General features: G+C 38.7%; 1 protein-coding gene across 1 annotated transcript; it reads left to right on the forward strand.

Moving 5' to 3' along the window:
• The first annotated feature begins 8040 nt into the window (after positions 1 to 8040).
• Positions 8041 to 8439, forward strand: LOC131997258 (uncharacterized). The gene has a single exon (XM_059367912.1). It carries the CDS (start codon positions 8041 to 8043, stop codon positions 8437 to 8439), a length of 399 nt encoding a protein of 132 aa, XP_059223895.1.
• The last annotated feature ends 9948 nt before the right edge of the window (positions 8440 to 18387 follow it).

Below are 18387 nucleotides of genomic sequence, written 5' to 3' on the forward strand. Positions count from 1 at the left end.
TGTCCAAAATCACTCCTAATCAGATATCGAAATTGTTCTATTAATGAAACGTGGTGCGTCAAAATGGCGTACCTTCGTCTTCCTCGTGAACAAACAGACTTCAATCCTCTGCGGGTTAACATTGAGACCCCTAGGTCTAGAAAATTCGTTTGCAAGGCCCTTTCGGCCCTTCTGCATAGTTGGTACGGATATTTACCCCTTAGAAGTATTCTAACATTGTCTGCGTCAGCATCCGTTATAGGTCATTTTTGGTGGTCCTTTCTATATATATATATGATATATACAACCCACAATTTATTCACCTGTTCTTAAGCATCAAGTTTATCCAGTCTCTAAGGACCTTGTCCGCCCGCCACTGGACTAGCACCATGAACATTCACCTAAGCCAGTAATCGGTTTATTGTGCGCTCTACTTACAAAATCCCTAATTGTTTTCCATTCCACGCCCCTTACTTGGTTATGTTTGGTATTGTGTTCTCACCTAAATGGGCTAACAGATACCGACACTTAGGTGAGGACACAATACCTCCGGTACTGATCTAAGGATTGGATCAGTGTGTCGATCCGCACGTTGTTAAAAGCCCCCTCGCATATCCTTCGATTCTTCCATTTTATGCACAACCTAGTGCATGGCAATTTCCACCCATTTTCCCTTGACATAGGCACGCAGTTTGTATTTGAGAAGTTTGCTGGATGTCCTACCCTATATCATGGTATCCACAATATGTTCCATTGTTTTAAGTAGATAGGTCTGTAGGCCTTGCCTTTCCGGGTCTGGGTATAAACACCACTCTTACTTCCTGCCAGGCATTCGGAGTATATGCAAGTCCTAGGCATGCTGTGAAAATACACGCCAGATGGGCCGTAATATAGTCGGCCACTTCTATAGTAACGCCGGAAATATTCCACCAGGTCCGGGTGAATTTAATGGTTTGAAGCTCCTCAAGGCTTCCTTTACCATAAATTCCGTTATGATAAGCCATAGATCAACATCATTATTCCAAAGCTTCGGTGTCTCCGCCCCGTCCCGTCTCCTATTTTTGGATATAGGTTATTGAGAGATCATTTTTCATTTTGGCGGCTTCATTAACGCTTTCGACGTGTTCGCAGAAAAGCTTCGAGGAGGCACGTTTTGCCGCTCTGTTTATCTTATTGTATTCCTTGAGCCGTGTGTAATACGCATCTCAATGTTCTTCCGCTTTTTTAAGACGTGCTCTGTTATAAAGTCTGCGGACCTCCTATTGATTTTGTCGTCAATACTTTCCATTTTTGGACAATCTAAATTATCTTGCCCAAGTTTCTCCTGACTATTACGAAACTTATTACGGAAGCTTATCAGATTCGGCGCTGGCCGTTCTATTCTAAACCTAATTTAGCGATGGTCAGAGATAGCGAGAAAAGAACTCGACAAATGGAATCCATGGTTGAGGGTACATAAGATTCGGCCCATTCGAACGTAGCACGCTTTTACCTGTTTCTTCTAACTTCCCCTTCATAATAAAGTAGCAGTCATTTTCAACTAACAACAGACTTTTCAGCAGTAAGCCTGTAACTCTGAAATTGCAGTACTACTGCTGTAATAGCAGAACTACTAATATTCAGCAGACAGTGTTTGCTATTTTCGGCAAACTTTTTTCTATAAGTGCATTAAATAGTCGGCACCGCCCGACTTTTGTCTTTCCTTATTGGTTTATATCCTCCGGTATACACAGTTTAATTAGTCGCATATTAATAGTCAACTAGTATGTGATTTCCTCAGCATATGTATGTATGATCTACCTATTTTTAGCGTGACAACCTATAAAAAACGTAACAAAATTTCCCTTTTGTTCAGTCTTTGGACGTGATCACGGTAACGCCTTGTGTATTACGGATGTTTCTCAAACGTTGGCGAAGTGTCTGCGATCCCCCAACTATTGTCAGTCAATTTTTTGTAGACCAACCTTTATAAAACGAATGTTCTCCTATTTATGTATATGATTCCACATACATAAATAATAAAAGAGCATATACGACTATACACAAAGGCATTTGTCAGTTGGCCTTTGTAAAGTTACGATTATTCATTGTAGAAAGTCTCAAATAAGCTGACTTCCGCCGTGTGTCAAACAAGAGATAATCATAATGGTGACATGCGTTCCAGATATAAACCATGATAATCATAATCTTTTTGTGCACAAGTATGTTCTTTTTAAGGTACAGTACATAAAAAGGTTATAAGCATGTCTGCACAGTGTGAAAATTTGCCGAAAATAGCTAAAATGGTATGGAGGTGTTGAAAGCTTGTTGAATGCTTATTGGAGAAAATTTAATGGGGATAATCATGACGGCATACATATGGTGTAGGGTCTGTTGATAAGAAAATATAAAATTCAATTACATATAAATATGCCACGATGACAGAATAATAACAAGAAAAAAGAGTTTGCTTGGAGAGATATTGCTTAGGAAAAAAAAAAACTAGCTCACAATGACCAACGTATTGGTAGTTAGGGTAGGTATTTATGGACGAATGTGTATTACGATGATACAGAATGATGATGTCCTAACCACTCATCGAAACGCGTCCACCAGATATGAATGGCAATGTTCGGATATCAACGAAAGGGGCGAGCTGTTTATCGAATATATTATAAACTAGCTGACCCAGGCCCGCTCCGCTGCGCCTTCTTTTACTTTATATGGAACAAAAGTTTCCTTGGAATATTTATTTTCGACAATTAAAGAGCTTTTAGTGAAATACCATGCTACGAATATAGCATATCGCTTGACTAATTGTTTAACAATTTAAATGCCTTTGTCCGAATCCCGTATGATCTTTATTGGTCTACGAATGTAAGTTTGGATGTAAGCCCATATTGGCATTGGTATCAAATTCGTATTCTACTCCACGGGGTAATTGTGCACCATCTGTGCAAATTTCAAGAAAATCCGTTCAGCCGTTTCTGAGTCTATAAGGAACACACAAACATACAAACAAACAAACAAATCTACAAACAAACACAAATTGATTTTTATTCCCTCCACCATAGGATGGGCGGTATACTAATTTCGCCATTCTGTTTGTAACTACTCGAAATATTCGTCTGAGACCCCATAAAGTATATATATTCTTGATCGTCGCGACATTTTATGTCGATCTAGCCATGTCCGTCCGTCTGTCTGTCGAAAGCACGCAAACTTACGAAGGAGTAAAGCTAGCCGTTTAAAATTTTGCACAAATACTTATTAGTGTAGGTCGGTTGGTATTGTAAATGGGCCATATCGGTTGCAATACCAACCGACCGACCATGTTTTGATATAGCTGCCATATATGGCGATCTTGGGTCTTGACTTCTTGAGAATCTAGAGTGCGCAATTCTTATCCGATTGGGATAAAATTTTGCACGACGTGTTTTGTTATGATGTCCAACAATTGTGGCAAGTATGGTTCAAATCGGTACATATCCTGATATAGCTGCCATATAAACCGATTTTGGGTATTGACTTCTTGAGCCTCTAGAGTGCGCAATTCTTATCCGATTGGAATGAAATTTTGCACGACGTGTTTTGTTATGATGTCCAACAATTGTGGCAAGTATGGTTCAAATCGGTACATATCCTGATATAGCTGCCATATAAACCGATCTTGGGTCTTAATTTCTTGAGCCTCTAGAGTGCGCAATTTTTATTCGTTTGGGATAAAAGTTTGCACGACGTGTTTTGTTATGATATCAAATAATTGAGGCAAGTATGGTTCAAATCGGTCCATAACCTGATATAGCTGCCATATAAACCGATCTTGGGTCTTGACTTCTTGAGAATCTAGAGTGCGCAATTCTTATCCGATTGGGATAAAATTTTGCACGACGTGTTTTGTTATGATGTCCAACAATTGTAGTAAGTATGGTTCAAATCGGTACATATCCTGATATAGCTGCCATATAAACCGATCTTGGGTCTTGACTTCTTGAGCCTCTAGAGTGCGCAATTCTTATCCGATTGGGATAAAAATGTGCACGACGTGTTTTGCTATGATATCCAACAATTGTGGCAAGTATGGTTCAAATCGGTCCATAACCTGATATAGCTGTCATATAAACCGATCTTGGGTCTTGACTTCTTAAGCCTCTAGAGGGCGCAATTCTTATACGATTGGAATGAATTTTTGCACTAATTTTGTTATGATATCCAACAAATGTGTTAAGTATGGTTCAAATCGGTTCATAACCTGATATAGCTGTCATATAAAAAGGTCTATTGACTTGACTTCTTGAACTTCTAGAGGGCGAAATTCCAATCCGATTTGGCTGAAATTTCGCATGAGGTATTTTATTCTTACTTTCAACAACTGTGTCAAATAAGGTTCAAATCGGTTCATAACCCGATATAGCTGCGATATAAACCGATCTGGGATCTTGACATCTTGAGCCTCTAGAGGTCGCAATTATTATCCGATTTGCCTGAAATTTTGTACGATCCTCTCATGACCATCAATATACGTATTTATTATGGTCTGAATCGGTCTATAGCCCGATACAGCTCCCATATAAATCGATCTCTCTATTTTACTTCTTGAGCCCCCAAAGGGCGCAATTCTTATTCGAATTGGCTGACATTTTATACAGGTCTCCAACATATAATTTAATTGTGATCCAAACCGGACCATATATTGATATCACTCTAATGGCAGAGCAATTCTTTTCTTATATCCTGTTTTGCCTAAGAAGAGATGCCGGGAAAAGAACTCGACAAATGCGATCCATGGTGGAGGGTATATAAGATTCGGCCCGGCCGAACTTAGCACGCTTGTACTTGTTATATATAAGATTGCAATCTGGCGATTTTTAATAAAGAAAACAAGTAAAATCGTACTTAGTTCGGCCGGGCCGAATCTTATATACCATTCACCATGGATCGCATTTCTCAAGTTCTTTGAATGACTTTTTCAAATAAATAGAAAAACACCAGTCTTAGAAAAACACCACCTCCAAAATTTCAGACAAATCTAATAATTATTGCGCCCTCCAAAGGCTCAAAAATCAAACTGGGAGATCGGTTTATATGGCAGCTATGTCAGGTTATATACCGATTTAGATATACTTGGAACAGTTGTTGGAAGTCATACCAAGACGACATATGCAAAATTTCAAGCATATTGGATAAGAATTGCGCCCTCTAGAAGCCCAAGAAGTCATATAGGGAGATCGGTTTATATGGCGGCCATATCAGGTTATAGACTTATTTAGACCATATTTGGCACAGTTGTTGGAAGTCAAAATAAAATACTTCGTGCAAAATTTCAGCAAAATCGGATAGTAACTGCGCCCTCTAGAGGGTCAAGAAGTCTAATCGGGAGATCGGTTTAAATGGCGGCTATATCAGGTTATGGACAGACTTAGACCATGCTTGGTACAGTTGATGGGAGTCATACCAGAACACGTCATGCAAATCGGATAAAAATTGCGCCCTCTAGAAGCTCAAGAAGTCAAGGTCGGCATATATGGCAGCTATATCAGGCTATGAACCGATTTGAACTATACTTAGCACAGTTGTTGGAAGTCATAACGAGGCTCAAGAAGTAAAATATGGAGATCGGTTTTGTTTGTGGGAGTCATATTAGAACACAATATCAAAACATTGACCGATTTGGACCATACTTAGCGCAGTTGTTGGAAGTGGTACCAAAAACACCACGTGCAAAAATCCAGCCAAATCGGATAAGAATTGTGCCCTCTAGAAACTCTAGAAGTCAAGTCCCAAGATCGGTTTATATGGCAGCTACATCAGGTTATCAACCGTTAAAGACAATACTTGGCACAATTGTTGGAAGCCATAACAAAACACTACGTGCAAAGTTCAGTCAAATAGCATAAGAATTGCGCCTTCAAGGTGTTACAAACAGAATGAAGAAATTAGTATGCCCTCCAACCTATGGTGAAGGGGTATTACCACCTTTATTACCAGGAACAGGCAGGAGGTTCTAAATGTTACCTTTGTATGGGAGGATATGACTTACTTACTTTACTTTTATTGGCTATAACAGAACATTTATTCCACTATCCGAATGTAGAATAGCGTTCCAAGCGCCTCGATCTTCTGCGCTCATTCTAAAATCTCTGAAACCAAGTTTCGAGGTGTCTCCCACCACTTGATCTATCCGTCGGGCTTTTGGTCTTCCCGGTTTGCGTACACCACAGTGTTTGCCTTCAAAAGAATTCTTTGCTGGAGCTTCTTCATCCATTCTGACAACATGACCTAGCCAACGCAGCCGTTGTATTTTGATGCGTGTAACTATGCCCTCGTCGTTATACAGCTTGTGGTTCATACGTCGCTTATATTCTCTATTAACGCAAACGGATGGGAGGTGTTGGATGACCACAGATTCTCTGATCTTCATTATATTAGATTCAGCCTGGGCGAAAATAGTGCAGAAATGGTCCCTCGGCTTAACTGAAGAAAGACAGATTGGAATAAATTTCAGCACACATTCTGCACTACTATCCCTTCTAGCCCAGAAAAGCAAGTGGGAGCTGCGGAAGACTTAGACATAATGATCAAGCGAGTCAAGAGAGCCGGAATGACTCGCTTGTGTCTGCATGTTCTAGTGCGAAGCCAAAGGGCAAATAGCGACCACCATGGTTGACCCCAGAACTGTTTGACCTAAGGAAGGGCTACAGAATACTCTTCAATAGGGCGAAGGCACAAATAAGGCGAGTGGTAAATAATTTGTCCTTTATGCTGATTGTAGCTAGCCTCTCATCCAGCGTAGTAAACCTGGAGACAATATGTTTCAGTCCACGACTAACCACAAATCCACCACAGCCAATTTCATGCCCATGTCATCGCAGCTATAGAATAGTTCATCACCATTTTCATTTATTGTGACGCCTTTCCTGATCCTGCTAATATCTCCCTTATACTTTTCCAATGTATCAGCCAGTGCATATACTGCACCTTCTTTATGAAGAGTACAGACGTTGCAGGTGCAGATGCGCTGATCATGGAGTCCGTTTTTACTATTCTTTTGTTTCTTAGAGTAATCTTTTTAGTTTTCCGTGTATGGATCCGGGTTCTGGCCCAATCGCATGGGTTATGTGGCTTCAAAATCCTATGCCAGCTTTCAGCCGCCGCTAACTTGACAACAGACACTGATGTTGGCCATTGGTTATTTAAAGACGGCAATAACTCGCCTCGTGATTTCGAGTATCATTGGCATTCAGTATTTAAGTAAGAGTCAGTCACTGAGACTCTCCCCTCGACATCGCAGCCTGCTCATTTGCAGCTACTCTGCATAAATTCCACTATCCCCAACCTGTGGACGCGCCCGATAGCTTTCACCTAAACATAGCTTGTTTATTATATATTCTTCTACCATATAATAGCATTTTTAATCATATTTTTGATAAGATTCTTACTGTGTATCACTTTAATGCATTTTTAAATTTTATCTTACCATCCATAAAGGAAATTCTATATGTAATTGCGCTATAAGTAATTGCCTTAATTTTTTAACATTAATAAATGATGCAAATTGGTAATGTTAATACAAATTCCAAAGACGGAACATAAAACTTGGATCGAATACTGGCTAGGCAAAGAAATGGTTTAAAGATATGCCACATAAATTCTCAAAGTCTGGTAAGGAAGATTGATGAATTTTGATATATTTTTGAAGGATCAGGCATTGATATTATATGCCTATCGGAAACGTGGCTTAGTCCTTCCATAGCTGACGGTCTCGTTAACTTAAATGGATATACTGTGTTCAGATCTGACAGGGGAAGTCGCAAAGGTGGTGTTGGCATTTATGTCAGAAGAAACCTGAAAGCTAGAATTCGTTTAAAGTCTGAATTCGGGGACCAGATAGAATACGTGTTTGTTGAACTATCTTCAAATCGTGGGAAAGTTTTAGTTTGTTGTATCTACCGTCCGAATAATACGATTGACATACATGGGCTTCAGGTTGTACTGGAGTCCGTAACACTGGGTTCTACTGATGTTATAATCACTGGGGACTTTAACTCAAACATACTTATACATTCAACTCTGACTAATGCTATGTTTACACTTGGCCAATTCGTCAACAATAATACAAACCCCACACATTTCACGTCAACCGTCAATACACTCTTATCTTTGTTCTTTGTCAATAATTCATTGAAGATATCATTGTATGATCAGATTTCTGTTCCATGTTTCTCTAAGCATGATCTGATTTATCTCGCCTACGATTTTGATTTGCGGGAGGAAAGGGAGGACATATCTTATCGCGACTACGGTAATATGAATTATGAACATTTAGTTGGTATGGTCTACCAGGTGAACTGGGATGACATATTTACACTTTTAACTGTCGATCAGCAGACGGCTTTCATGACGGATAACATTTTACGTCTCTATGATGCAACAGTTCCAATACGGATTAAAATGGTTTCTGCCAAAACAAAGCCACGATAGATAGAGACTTGGCTTACAATAGATGGAAGCGTTTCAAGTCTCCAGAGCTGAAAGAAGAATTCCGTGAAGCCAGGAGGAAAGTTAACAGTTTTATTAATGCGGCTAAAATGGAGTATTATTCTTTAAGATATGATTGTGCAGTGGGCTCGAAGAGTAGGTGGAAGGGGATACATGACATCGGTCTATAACCCGATACAGCTCCCAAAGGGCGCAATTCTTATTCGAATTGGCTGACATTTTATACAGGTCTCCAACATATAATTTAATTGTAATCCAAACCGGACCATATATTGATATCACTCTAATGGCAGAGCAAATCTTTTCTTATATCCTGTTTTGCCTAAGAAGAGATGCTGGGCAAAGAACTCGATAAATGCGATCCATGGTGGAGGGTATATAAGATTCGGCCCGGCCGAACTTAGCACGCTTTTACTTGTTTAACTTCACATCAACGGCAAAGAGTCTGATTATGTCGTATCTGAGCGATAGGCGGCAGTCTGTATACGCAGGGAATATATTATCTAACCCCTTGTTCGTACCTAAGGGGTTTCCCCAAGGCTCGATTATAGGTCCACTTCTTTTTTCATTATATGCGAACAACTTGCCTCGTCAACTAGCACACGGTCAGATTATGATGTATGCTGATGAGGTGCAGATTTTTCAAAGGGCTTTGTGGACAATGTAGACGACTGCATAAGTAAACTTAACGCGGACCTACATCGCGTTTATAACTGGGCGACTGCAAATGGTTTGTTGTTAAATCCAGTAAGTCTAAATGTTTGGTTGTTCACAAAAACAAGAATTTCAACATGCGACAACCGGATATTTACGTTAATGGTCAGAGGATTGATATTGTATCTAGTGCGAAGAATTTAGGCGTGGTTTTTAACAGTTCTTTGAGCTGGTCCGATCATGCTTACATTGCAGACTTAAAGCTTCGTGTGTTATGGATCACACACTCCTTTACATCCATAAATATCCGAATTTTTCTGGCGAAAAAATTCCTAGTTCCAGATTTAATATATGGTTGTGAACTTTTTTCGAATTGTGATTCTTTGAGCCTTCGAAAATTTAATGTAGCTTTTAACAGCATAGTCTGTATGTGTATGGTTTAAAAAGGATTCAGCATGTTTCACAATATGTAGATTCTCTATTTGGACTTAGTTTCAACAATCTTCTAAATACCAGATCATTAATATTTTTGCATAAGATTTTTGTGGAAAAGAAACCCAGATATTTGTTTGAGAGACTGAGGTTTGCTCAATCTGATAGAGGAAGAAAGTTAATACCTTTTAGAAGACGGAGTCTTATGTCTGAACGACAATTTTATATTAGCAACATACGTCTTTGGAATAATCTACCACACGATATTCAATGCATCAGCAACACGATTAAAATTAAAAGGCGGCTTATTCAATTTTCTCATAGTTAACTGATATTTCGTTTCTTTAACTTATTTTGGTTTTGTATTTTTTTTTTTTTGTCCTTTTTTGTTAAATTCCCAATTACATACGGCTGTTTTTTTAACACTTTTTATTTATAAACACTGTTTTATTCCACTTTTTATTTATTGTAACCTAGTTTATTTATTGAAAACCTTCTTTAGTCGGATATATTATATAACAATGAATCTACACTCTAATTATAAGATTATTTTCTTCTTGTGTAGACAATAAACCATAAATAAATAAACATCCCTTGATAACGATATATTTTACTCGAGTCGAAGCTCAAAATTCCAGGCAGTGTCGCGATCACAGTTATCCTTTGTCGGCCGAGTTAAAAACATGCTCATATTCTCGAGGAAAAGACTCAATTGAATTTTTGCTATATGTGTCCTGCGCTAGCAAGCCTTATATTACTTCTCATTACTTGGGAGGCTTTTATGGATTAGCAAATGTGATTATTTACAAGTTATTGGGCTTTTTGAAGCTTCCACGGTGGGTGCCAGAAGAAATATTTCTTCTTATGTTCCTGTGGTATCACAATAGGCTAAAACGTCTAGGTGAATCTGATGCCGTAAACTAAACATTCGTTCGTACGATATCGTGATTTCGTCAGATAGATGCACTGACGGTCATGGCTAGATTGACTCAAAATGTAAAAATGATAATGAATGTACATACATTATAGGGCGGCAGATCAATTTATCATGTGGTACTAGTCGAAACGAGGGTGATAACTAATCTTTTATTATATAATATTGAAATTGTTACGCTTTGTTTGTTTGTCTGTTCTGTATAGACTCAAAAACGGCTGAACCGATTTTCATAAAATTTTCACAGATGGTAGAGCTTGACCACCCCGAAAATAGGGTACCTCATTTTTTTAAAAATCCGAACCCTAGATCTCAGAGATGGGTGCACCGATTTAAGCAAAATTTTGTATGCCGCTTTATGTTGGTTACCATAAAGCGACAACACAAAATTGGTCCAAACGTTTGGGGTCAAATAAGCTGGGGCGACGCCCCACCCAGAAACGTATCCAAACGGACATTTTAACCGATTGGGACAATATGGGTATAAAATGAAAGGTATTTAAGAGTGGAGTACAACTTGATATAAAAGTTTGACAGCAAGTACCGTGGCGCCGCCTCACCCAGAAAAAAACCATCCCAATACTGACATATTTACCAATTGGGGTAATATGGGTATCAAATGAAGGGTCATTGGAAATAGAGTACGAATCCGGTATAAGAATTTTGTCCAAGATGTCTACGGGACCTCCCCAATCCAAAAACTACCTAAAACGGGCACGTATGACCTAAATCGCAAAATTGGTATCAAATAATAGGTCTTAGGGAGTAGATTATGAATCTGGTATAAAATTTTAGAACAAAAAGTCCGGAGATCGCCTTCCCACTAAATACCCTTCTATACGGCATATAGCTCGATCGGGACAATATGGGACTTAAAGGAAAGGTCTACGAAGGTAAGGTATGAATCTGATCCCTGGATCTTCCCCCATTCAAAAAAAACCCTAGATCTTGGAGATGGGAACACCGATTTGGGCAAAATTTTGTATGCCCCCTTACTGTAACTCAAAAATACAAAATTTGTATAAAACTTTGGGGTCAAATAATCTGGGGAGTTGCCACACCTGAAAACCCACCCAAACGGACACGTTTACCGATTGAGACAATATGGGAACAAATGAAAGGTATTTAAGAGTAAAGTTAGAACAAAAGTTTTCCACAAGCGTCGAGCGGTCCCTCACAAAAAACTTTGGGGTCATATAATGTGGGGTTATGTACCACCCCAAAACCTACCCAAACGGACCTGTTTACCGATTGGGACAATATGGATATCAAATGAGAGGTATTTAATGAAGTCTTTTACAACAGAGTATGTACTTGAGATTAATATTAGGGACCAAGCGTTTTAACAGGACATTTATATCGCGACAATAAGGGATGCGAAGAAAATGTCTTTGACAAGTGTCTAAGGGGTTTACTACCAAACGTGTATGTTGGCAAACCGGAGTAGAGTAAGAATTTGATATGCAAATTAAGGAAAATATACTGGCGACAGCCCAACACAAGAAAAAACCATAGGCGGACGACACAAAAAAATACAACCGAACAAATATGCCGTTCGGGACAAAAAAAAGACGTAATTAAAGGCCAGACCTTGTGTATATAACAAATCAATTAATTTAAATAAGTAAAAGCGTGCTATGTTCTGTCGGACCGAATCTTGGGAACCCGCTACCATGGATTTTGCTAAAATATGGAGCTATATCAGGCTATAGACCGATTTGGACCGACTTTGGCACAGTTGTTGGAAGTCATAAAAGAACACTATGTGCCAACTTTCAGCAAAATCGGACAAAAATCGCGGCTTCCATGGGCTCAAGAAGTCAAATCGGGATATCGGTTTATATCGGAGCTACATCAGGTTATAGACGGATTCGGACCGTACTTGGCACAGTGTTTGGAAATCCCAATAGACCACTACGAGCAACATTTCAGCCAAATCTGACAAAACTTGCGGCTTGTAAGAGCTCAAGAAGTCAAATCGGGTGATCGGTTTATATGGATACTATATCCAAATCTGAACCAATATGCCCATTTGCAATCCCTAATGACCTACATCGACAGGAAGTGTCTGTGCAAAATTTCACGAGGCTAGCTTTACGCGTTCGACCGCTATCGTGACTTCGACAGACGGACGGACCTGGCTAAATTGACTCAGAATTTCGAGACGATCAAGAATATATATACTTTATAGGGTCTTAGACGATTATTTCGAGGTGTTACAAACGGAATGACTAGATTAGTATACCCACATCCTATGGTGGTGGGTTTCAAACTGTTGTTTGTTTGTTCCGAATGGACTCAAAAACTGCTGAACCAATTTTCTTGAAAAGTTCATAGATTGTGTAGGATGGTCTGGGTGAAATAATAGGCTATAAAATTTTTTGATATTGGAAGGGGCGAGGACCCTCCCCCCTAACACAAAAGCACCACCCAAAAATAAATGTAGACCTATCGGGGCAGTATAAGACTCGAATAAAAGGTATTCGAGAGTAGAGTATTAACTTGATATTAAAAATTGAGCCCAGATACCTGGGGGCCGCCCAACCCTAAAACCCCCTCAAATAGGCATAATGGACGATGCTGACAATATAGGACTCAAATGAAAGGTATTAGGGAGTGGATTACGAATATGGTCTGGAAGGAGCAATAGGCTATATCGTAAGGGGACGGACCAAAACCCCTCCCCAAATGGAAATATTTGCCAATCATGGCTATATTGGTATAGTGTTTGGGAGTAGATAAACAAAATGTTCTGGCAGATACATTATATATAAACATATTTTTCGCGTGGTGTAAATGAAGGCGCAACGGAGCGGGCCGGGTTAAGCTATTGGGTTGCCCAAAAAGTAATTGCGGATTTTTTAAAAGAAAGTAAATGCACTTTTAATAAAACTTAGAATGAACTTTAATCAAATATACTTTTTTTACACTTTTTTCTAAAGCAAGCTTAATGTAACAGCTGATAACTGACAGAAGAAAGAATGAAATTACAGAGTCACAAGCTGTGAAAAAATTTGTCAACGCCGACTATATGAAAAATCTAATCCAGCAATTACTTTATGGTCAACCCAATAGTATTGTATAATAATACAAATTTACCTATGATTTGTTGTGAAAAACTTTTCACAAAATTTGGCATATTAACTTTCTTCTATGGCTTAACGTTATCGGTAATGTTTATGCATAGTATGTATGGCTGATTTTCGCTTCTAGAGCTATAGTATCTTTTCAAAATTGTGTACTTTATGTTCTCCTATGAGTTTTAATTTAATCCCATGTACATGTATCGCCCGAATAGCAAGAGAATTTACAAACATACTATATCCCCCAAATTTTATTATACTTACTTTGCACTTCTATGCAATGAGGCGTAAAGTATGAAGAATTTAGCTTTGCCTAATTTCAGTGCGCACATACTTTTTCCGCAAAGAAAACATTTGCATTTATTCATTTATTTATTGCTTTTTTGGTTCATAAAAATTGTACATTCTTTCTTTATTAGTACAATGAATATTATTTACATTCTATCAAAATTTGTATTTGATTACACTTATTACATAAAGAAATTTCCCTCAGTTCTTCTTACTCGCTATTCTTTTTGTTAGCCATACTCCAAAGATGATAGCTCCAATGAAAGGCGCAATAAATGGCATGTGTTCACTTATTTCATGAAATTTAATACCTTTGAGATTGATGTTTTTCGACTTAAGCTCGTGTAGCTGCTAAGTGATATTCTCGATTTCACTATTGTGGTCTATATTCAAATATAAGGCTTCATCCATTTTTTGCAAATTCACAATTGTGAATTTGTTTGACGATTTTTCCTTTCTTTGCCAATTTAATATTTTAATAATTTTAGGTATACTTGGGCTTAGCTATCTATAACAGCTCTGGGGACATACTGAAGTTTATGACGAAACCATATGCTGTAGTAAGCCCATCACGAATTCTGACAAAAAATTTTTTTTAAATGTGCTAAGTTCCCTTGAGGTTTTCATGGGAATTTTATGACAAATTATGATATGGGCCAGACTGAGGCAGACTACCAGGTAGAATATCATAACTGCATTTGCTGCAGTCATGCAGTCAAATAAGGCCTGCACAAATTATATTATTCTAGGAAATGAAGAGAAAATTTAATAAATTTCAAGAATTAATGCAAGCAAACTCATAAATTGCAGTAGGTAGCTCCTTTGGGTCAATTACCGCACATCTCATCACATACATATTAATATTAATCGCATACACAGTGGCGATAAATTAACAACTTGCAAACAATTTCAATCATCGTTAAAAGATATTCGAATTATTGGCATCAGAGTAATTAGGTGTAAGATATAGAGTGTTATAGTGTTAGGTTAGATTGAAAAGAGGCGGCGGATATTAAACCGTCCCATGTCACTAAGGACATATACCTAAGCCAGCAATTGGCTTTTTGTGTGCTCTAAATACTCAAAGATACCGGACTCCATGCTGCTTACAAAATTCCTACTTGTTTTCCATGGTGTTACATGCGTTGGGTAAGCATGTCTGCCTATGAAGCTTAACGCTTAAGTTCGAATCCTGGTGAGAACATTAAAAAATGTTCAGTGTTCGTTATCCCCTCCTAATGCAGGCGAAATTTGTTAGGTACTATGCTTTTTCGCAAAGAGTTGTAGCATTGCGACTTCAATTACGTATTGCTTGCCAAAAATTTCCAACAAAGAATTTTGAATAAAAACTATTATTCTATTGGAGCTATATCAAGTTATAGTCCGATTTGGATCATAAATGAATGCTGAATATTGTGGAAGCCATTGTGTAATATTTCAGTTCATTCGGATAAGAATTACGCCTTGTAAGGGCTCAAGAAGCAAAATAGGGAGATCGGTTTATATAGGAGCTGTATTAAGCTATTGAGCTATTGATCGATTCAGGCTATATTCAACACATATGTCATGAGAAAAACAAAATGTACAAAATTCCAGCGAAATCGGATGAGAATCATGCTCTCGGTTTATATGACAGCTATATCGGGTTATGTACCGATTTGCGCCATACTTAGTACAGTCATTGGAACAAAACAATGATGCAAAATTTCAGCCAAATCGGATGAGAATTTCGCGATCTATTGGCTCAAGAAGTTGGAAGTGATACCAAAACACCACGTGCCAATTTTCAGTCAAATCGGATGTGATTTGCGCCCTCTAGAGACTCAAGAAGTCAAGACTCAAGATCGGTTTATATGGCAGCTATATGAAAACATGGACGGATTTGGCCCATTTACAATCCCAACTCACCTACACTAATGGAGAGCATTTGTGCTAAATTTCTTTACTCCTTCGAAAGTTACGGATTTTGTAAGCCGCATGGAGTTCCGCACATAGATTTTCTTTTTGAGGTTTCCTTGAGTATTTAGAGCACACACAAAGCCAATTACTAGCTTAGGTGTATGTCCTTAGTGACATGGGGCAGTTTAATATCCGCTGCCTGTTTTCAATCTAACCTAAGCTAATGAAACCTACAATGAGGCAATATATTACTTAGTTGTGTAGCGTTTCATTATAACACTCCATATAACACTCCACCTAATTACTCTGATGCCAACAATTCGAAAATCTTTTAACGACGATTGAAATTGTTTGCAAGTTGTTATTTTATCGCCACTGTGTATGCGATTAATATTAATATGTATGTGATTAGATGTGCAGTAATTGACTCAAAGGAGCTACCTACTGCCATTTATGAGTTTGCTTGTATTAATTCTTGAAATTTATTCAATTTTCTGTTCATTTCCTAGAATAATATAATTTGAGAAGGCCTTATTTGACTGCATGTCGGCAGCAAATGCAGTTATGATATTCTACCTGGTAGTCTGCCTCAGTCTGGCACATATCATTATTTGTCTACCCATAGGGTTTTGTTGTCGTTTCGCTGTTCCACAATGTTACTCACGTTGCCGTACGTACGCCCTTAACTCGGCCTGCGTCGACCCGAAAAGCTTCGATCAAATTAACCAAATTTGTTGATAGCAGTTCTCTGCCCTTCAAACCAAATGAACAAATCGTCTGTTTTTTCCTTCCCCCTAACTCCGACATAGCCCGGCACCCAAACAATACGAATCGTGTCATTCTCCGAGAAGGCCTTAATCTCTCTTTTACACTCCAAGATTGTTCGTGAACTTACAGTCCTGGTTGTTTTTGCCCTGTTTACTGTCCGTAAAGATATTCACACTCGACGTCCTCGCGTTAACACCACACCACCTCATGCATTCCGTGATCGCCCAGATCACGGCCTGCAGGACCATTTTATGGTCAGGCACTCAAAAGCAGAGTTCATTCCCTGGATTCCCTATATAAATCCCTAGGCCTGCTTTGTGCTATAGTTTTGATCCGTCTGTGTTGTTAGAACTTACAGATTGCAATACCATAGGTTCATCCAAAGAATGCCACCTTCTGCCTACCAGACGCAATAGGTTATCTGTGGTGGTTGTTGTTGTTGTAGTAGTGTGTTGCGTTCTATCGTTCGTCTACTTGGTTCTGTCAAGTATACAGATCCAGAAACTCTGCGACTAAGATGTGGTGCGTTTAGAGGGATCTGGGTCTGAGAAGAGTGGATCTGGCTGGGCAGTTAAAAAGGTGACGTGTAGCCCCTGGGCACAATCGGGACATACGTCCTGCACGTTGGCATCAATCATTGCTCTGTATTAATTGAGGCGGCTGCATCTGCCGGATCGTAATTGATCCAGAACTACTCTGGTTTGCCGGTGGAGGTCAATTTCTTCAGGTGCAATGAGAGGCGGTCGGTTCAGATTTGGATAGAGCTCCCATAAATATCTTCGACTGATTTGCAGTAATAACTCAATGAAGTGCTCATTTGTTAGCCGATTCTCTCGAAAGGAAGGATTTTTCTCTGACTCTCGACATTAGTGGAAAATTTCAAAGAAATCGGTCCAGATTTAGATATTGCTGTAATATACGTATATCGCCCGATTTTAACTTCTATGGCCACTGCAAGAGCATTTATTAATCAATCTTGTCAAAATTGTGCACAACGCTTTCCTCGATGCCTACCCCAATATCTAAGAATTTTGGTCAAAATCGGCTCAGATCTAGATGTAGTTTTTTGGCTAATTTGCAATAATGTTGTCATTTGTCAACCGTGTTTATTTCAGTTTGAACATATTTGCTCGAAATTTAATACGGATTATTTATTTAATACGGAAAGAGCGTGCTAAGTTCGGCCGGGCCGAATCTTATATACCCTCCACCATGGATCGCATTTGTCGAGTTCTATCTCTTTTCAGGCAAACAAAGAATATTGAATAAGACTTGTTATTCTATTGGAGCTATATCAAGTTATAGTCCGATTTGGATCATAAATGAATGCTGATTATTGTGGAAGTCATTGTGTAATATTTCAGTTCATTCGGATAAGAATTGCGCCTTGTAAGGGCTCAAGAAGCAAACTCTGGAGATCGGTTTATATAGGAGCTGTATTAAGCTATTGATCGATTCGGACCATATTCAACACGTATGTTGAAGGTCATGAGAGAAGCCGTTGTACAAAATTTCTGCGAAATCGGATGAGAATTGCACCCTCTAGAGGCTCAACCGATCTGGGATCTTGACTTATCCCAGATCGGTTTCTATGGCAGCTATATCGAGTTATGTACCGATTTGCGCCATACTTAGCACAGTCATTGGAAGTCATAACAAAACACCTCATGCAAAATTTCAGCCAAATCTGATGAGAATTTCGCCATCTATTGGCTAAAGAAGTCAAGATCTAAGATCGGTTTATATGACAGCTATACCAGATTATGAACTGATTTGAATCATACTTAGCAAAGTTGTTGGAAGTGATACCAAAACACCACGTGCAAATTTTGAGTCAAATCGGATGTGAATTGCGCCCTCTAGAGACTCAGG

This window comes from Stomoxys calcitrans, chromosome 1, assembly GCF_963082655.1.
Source record: "Stomoxys calcitrans chromosome 1, idStoCalc2.1, whole genome shotgun sequence".
Classification (NCBI taxonomy): Eukaryota; Metazoa; Arthropoda; class Insecta; order Diptera; family Muscidae; genus Stomoxys; species Stomoxys calcitrans.

What these genes read in the sequence shown, in the direction of transcription:
- LOC131997258 (XM_059367912.1), top strand. Translation starts at nt 8,041, where the DNA reads ATGTTTACACTTGGCCAATTCGTCAACAATAATACAAACCCCACACAT.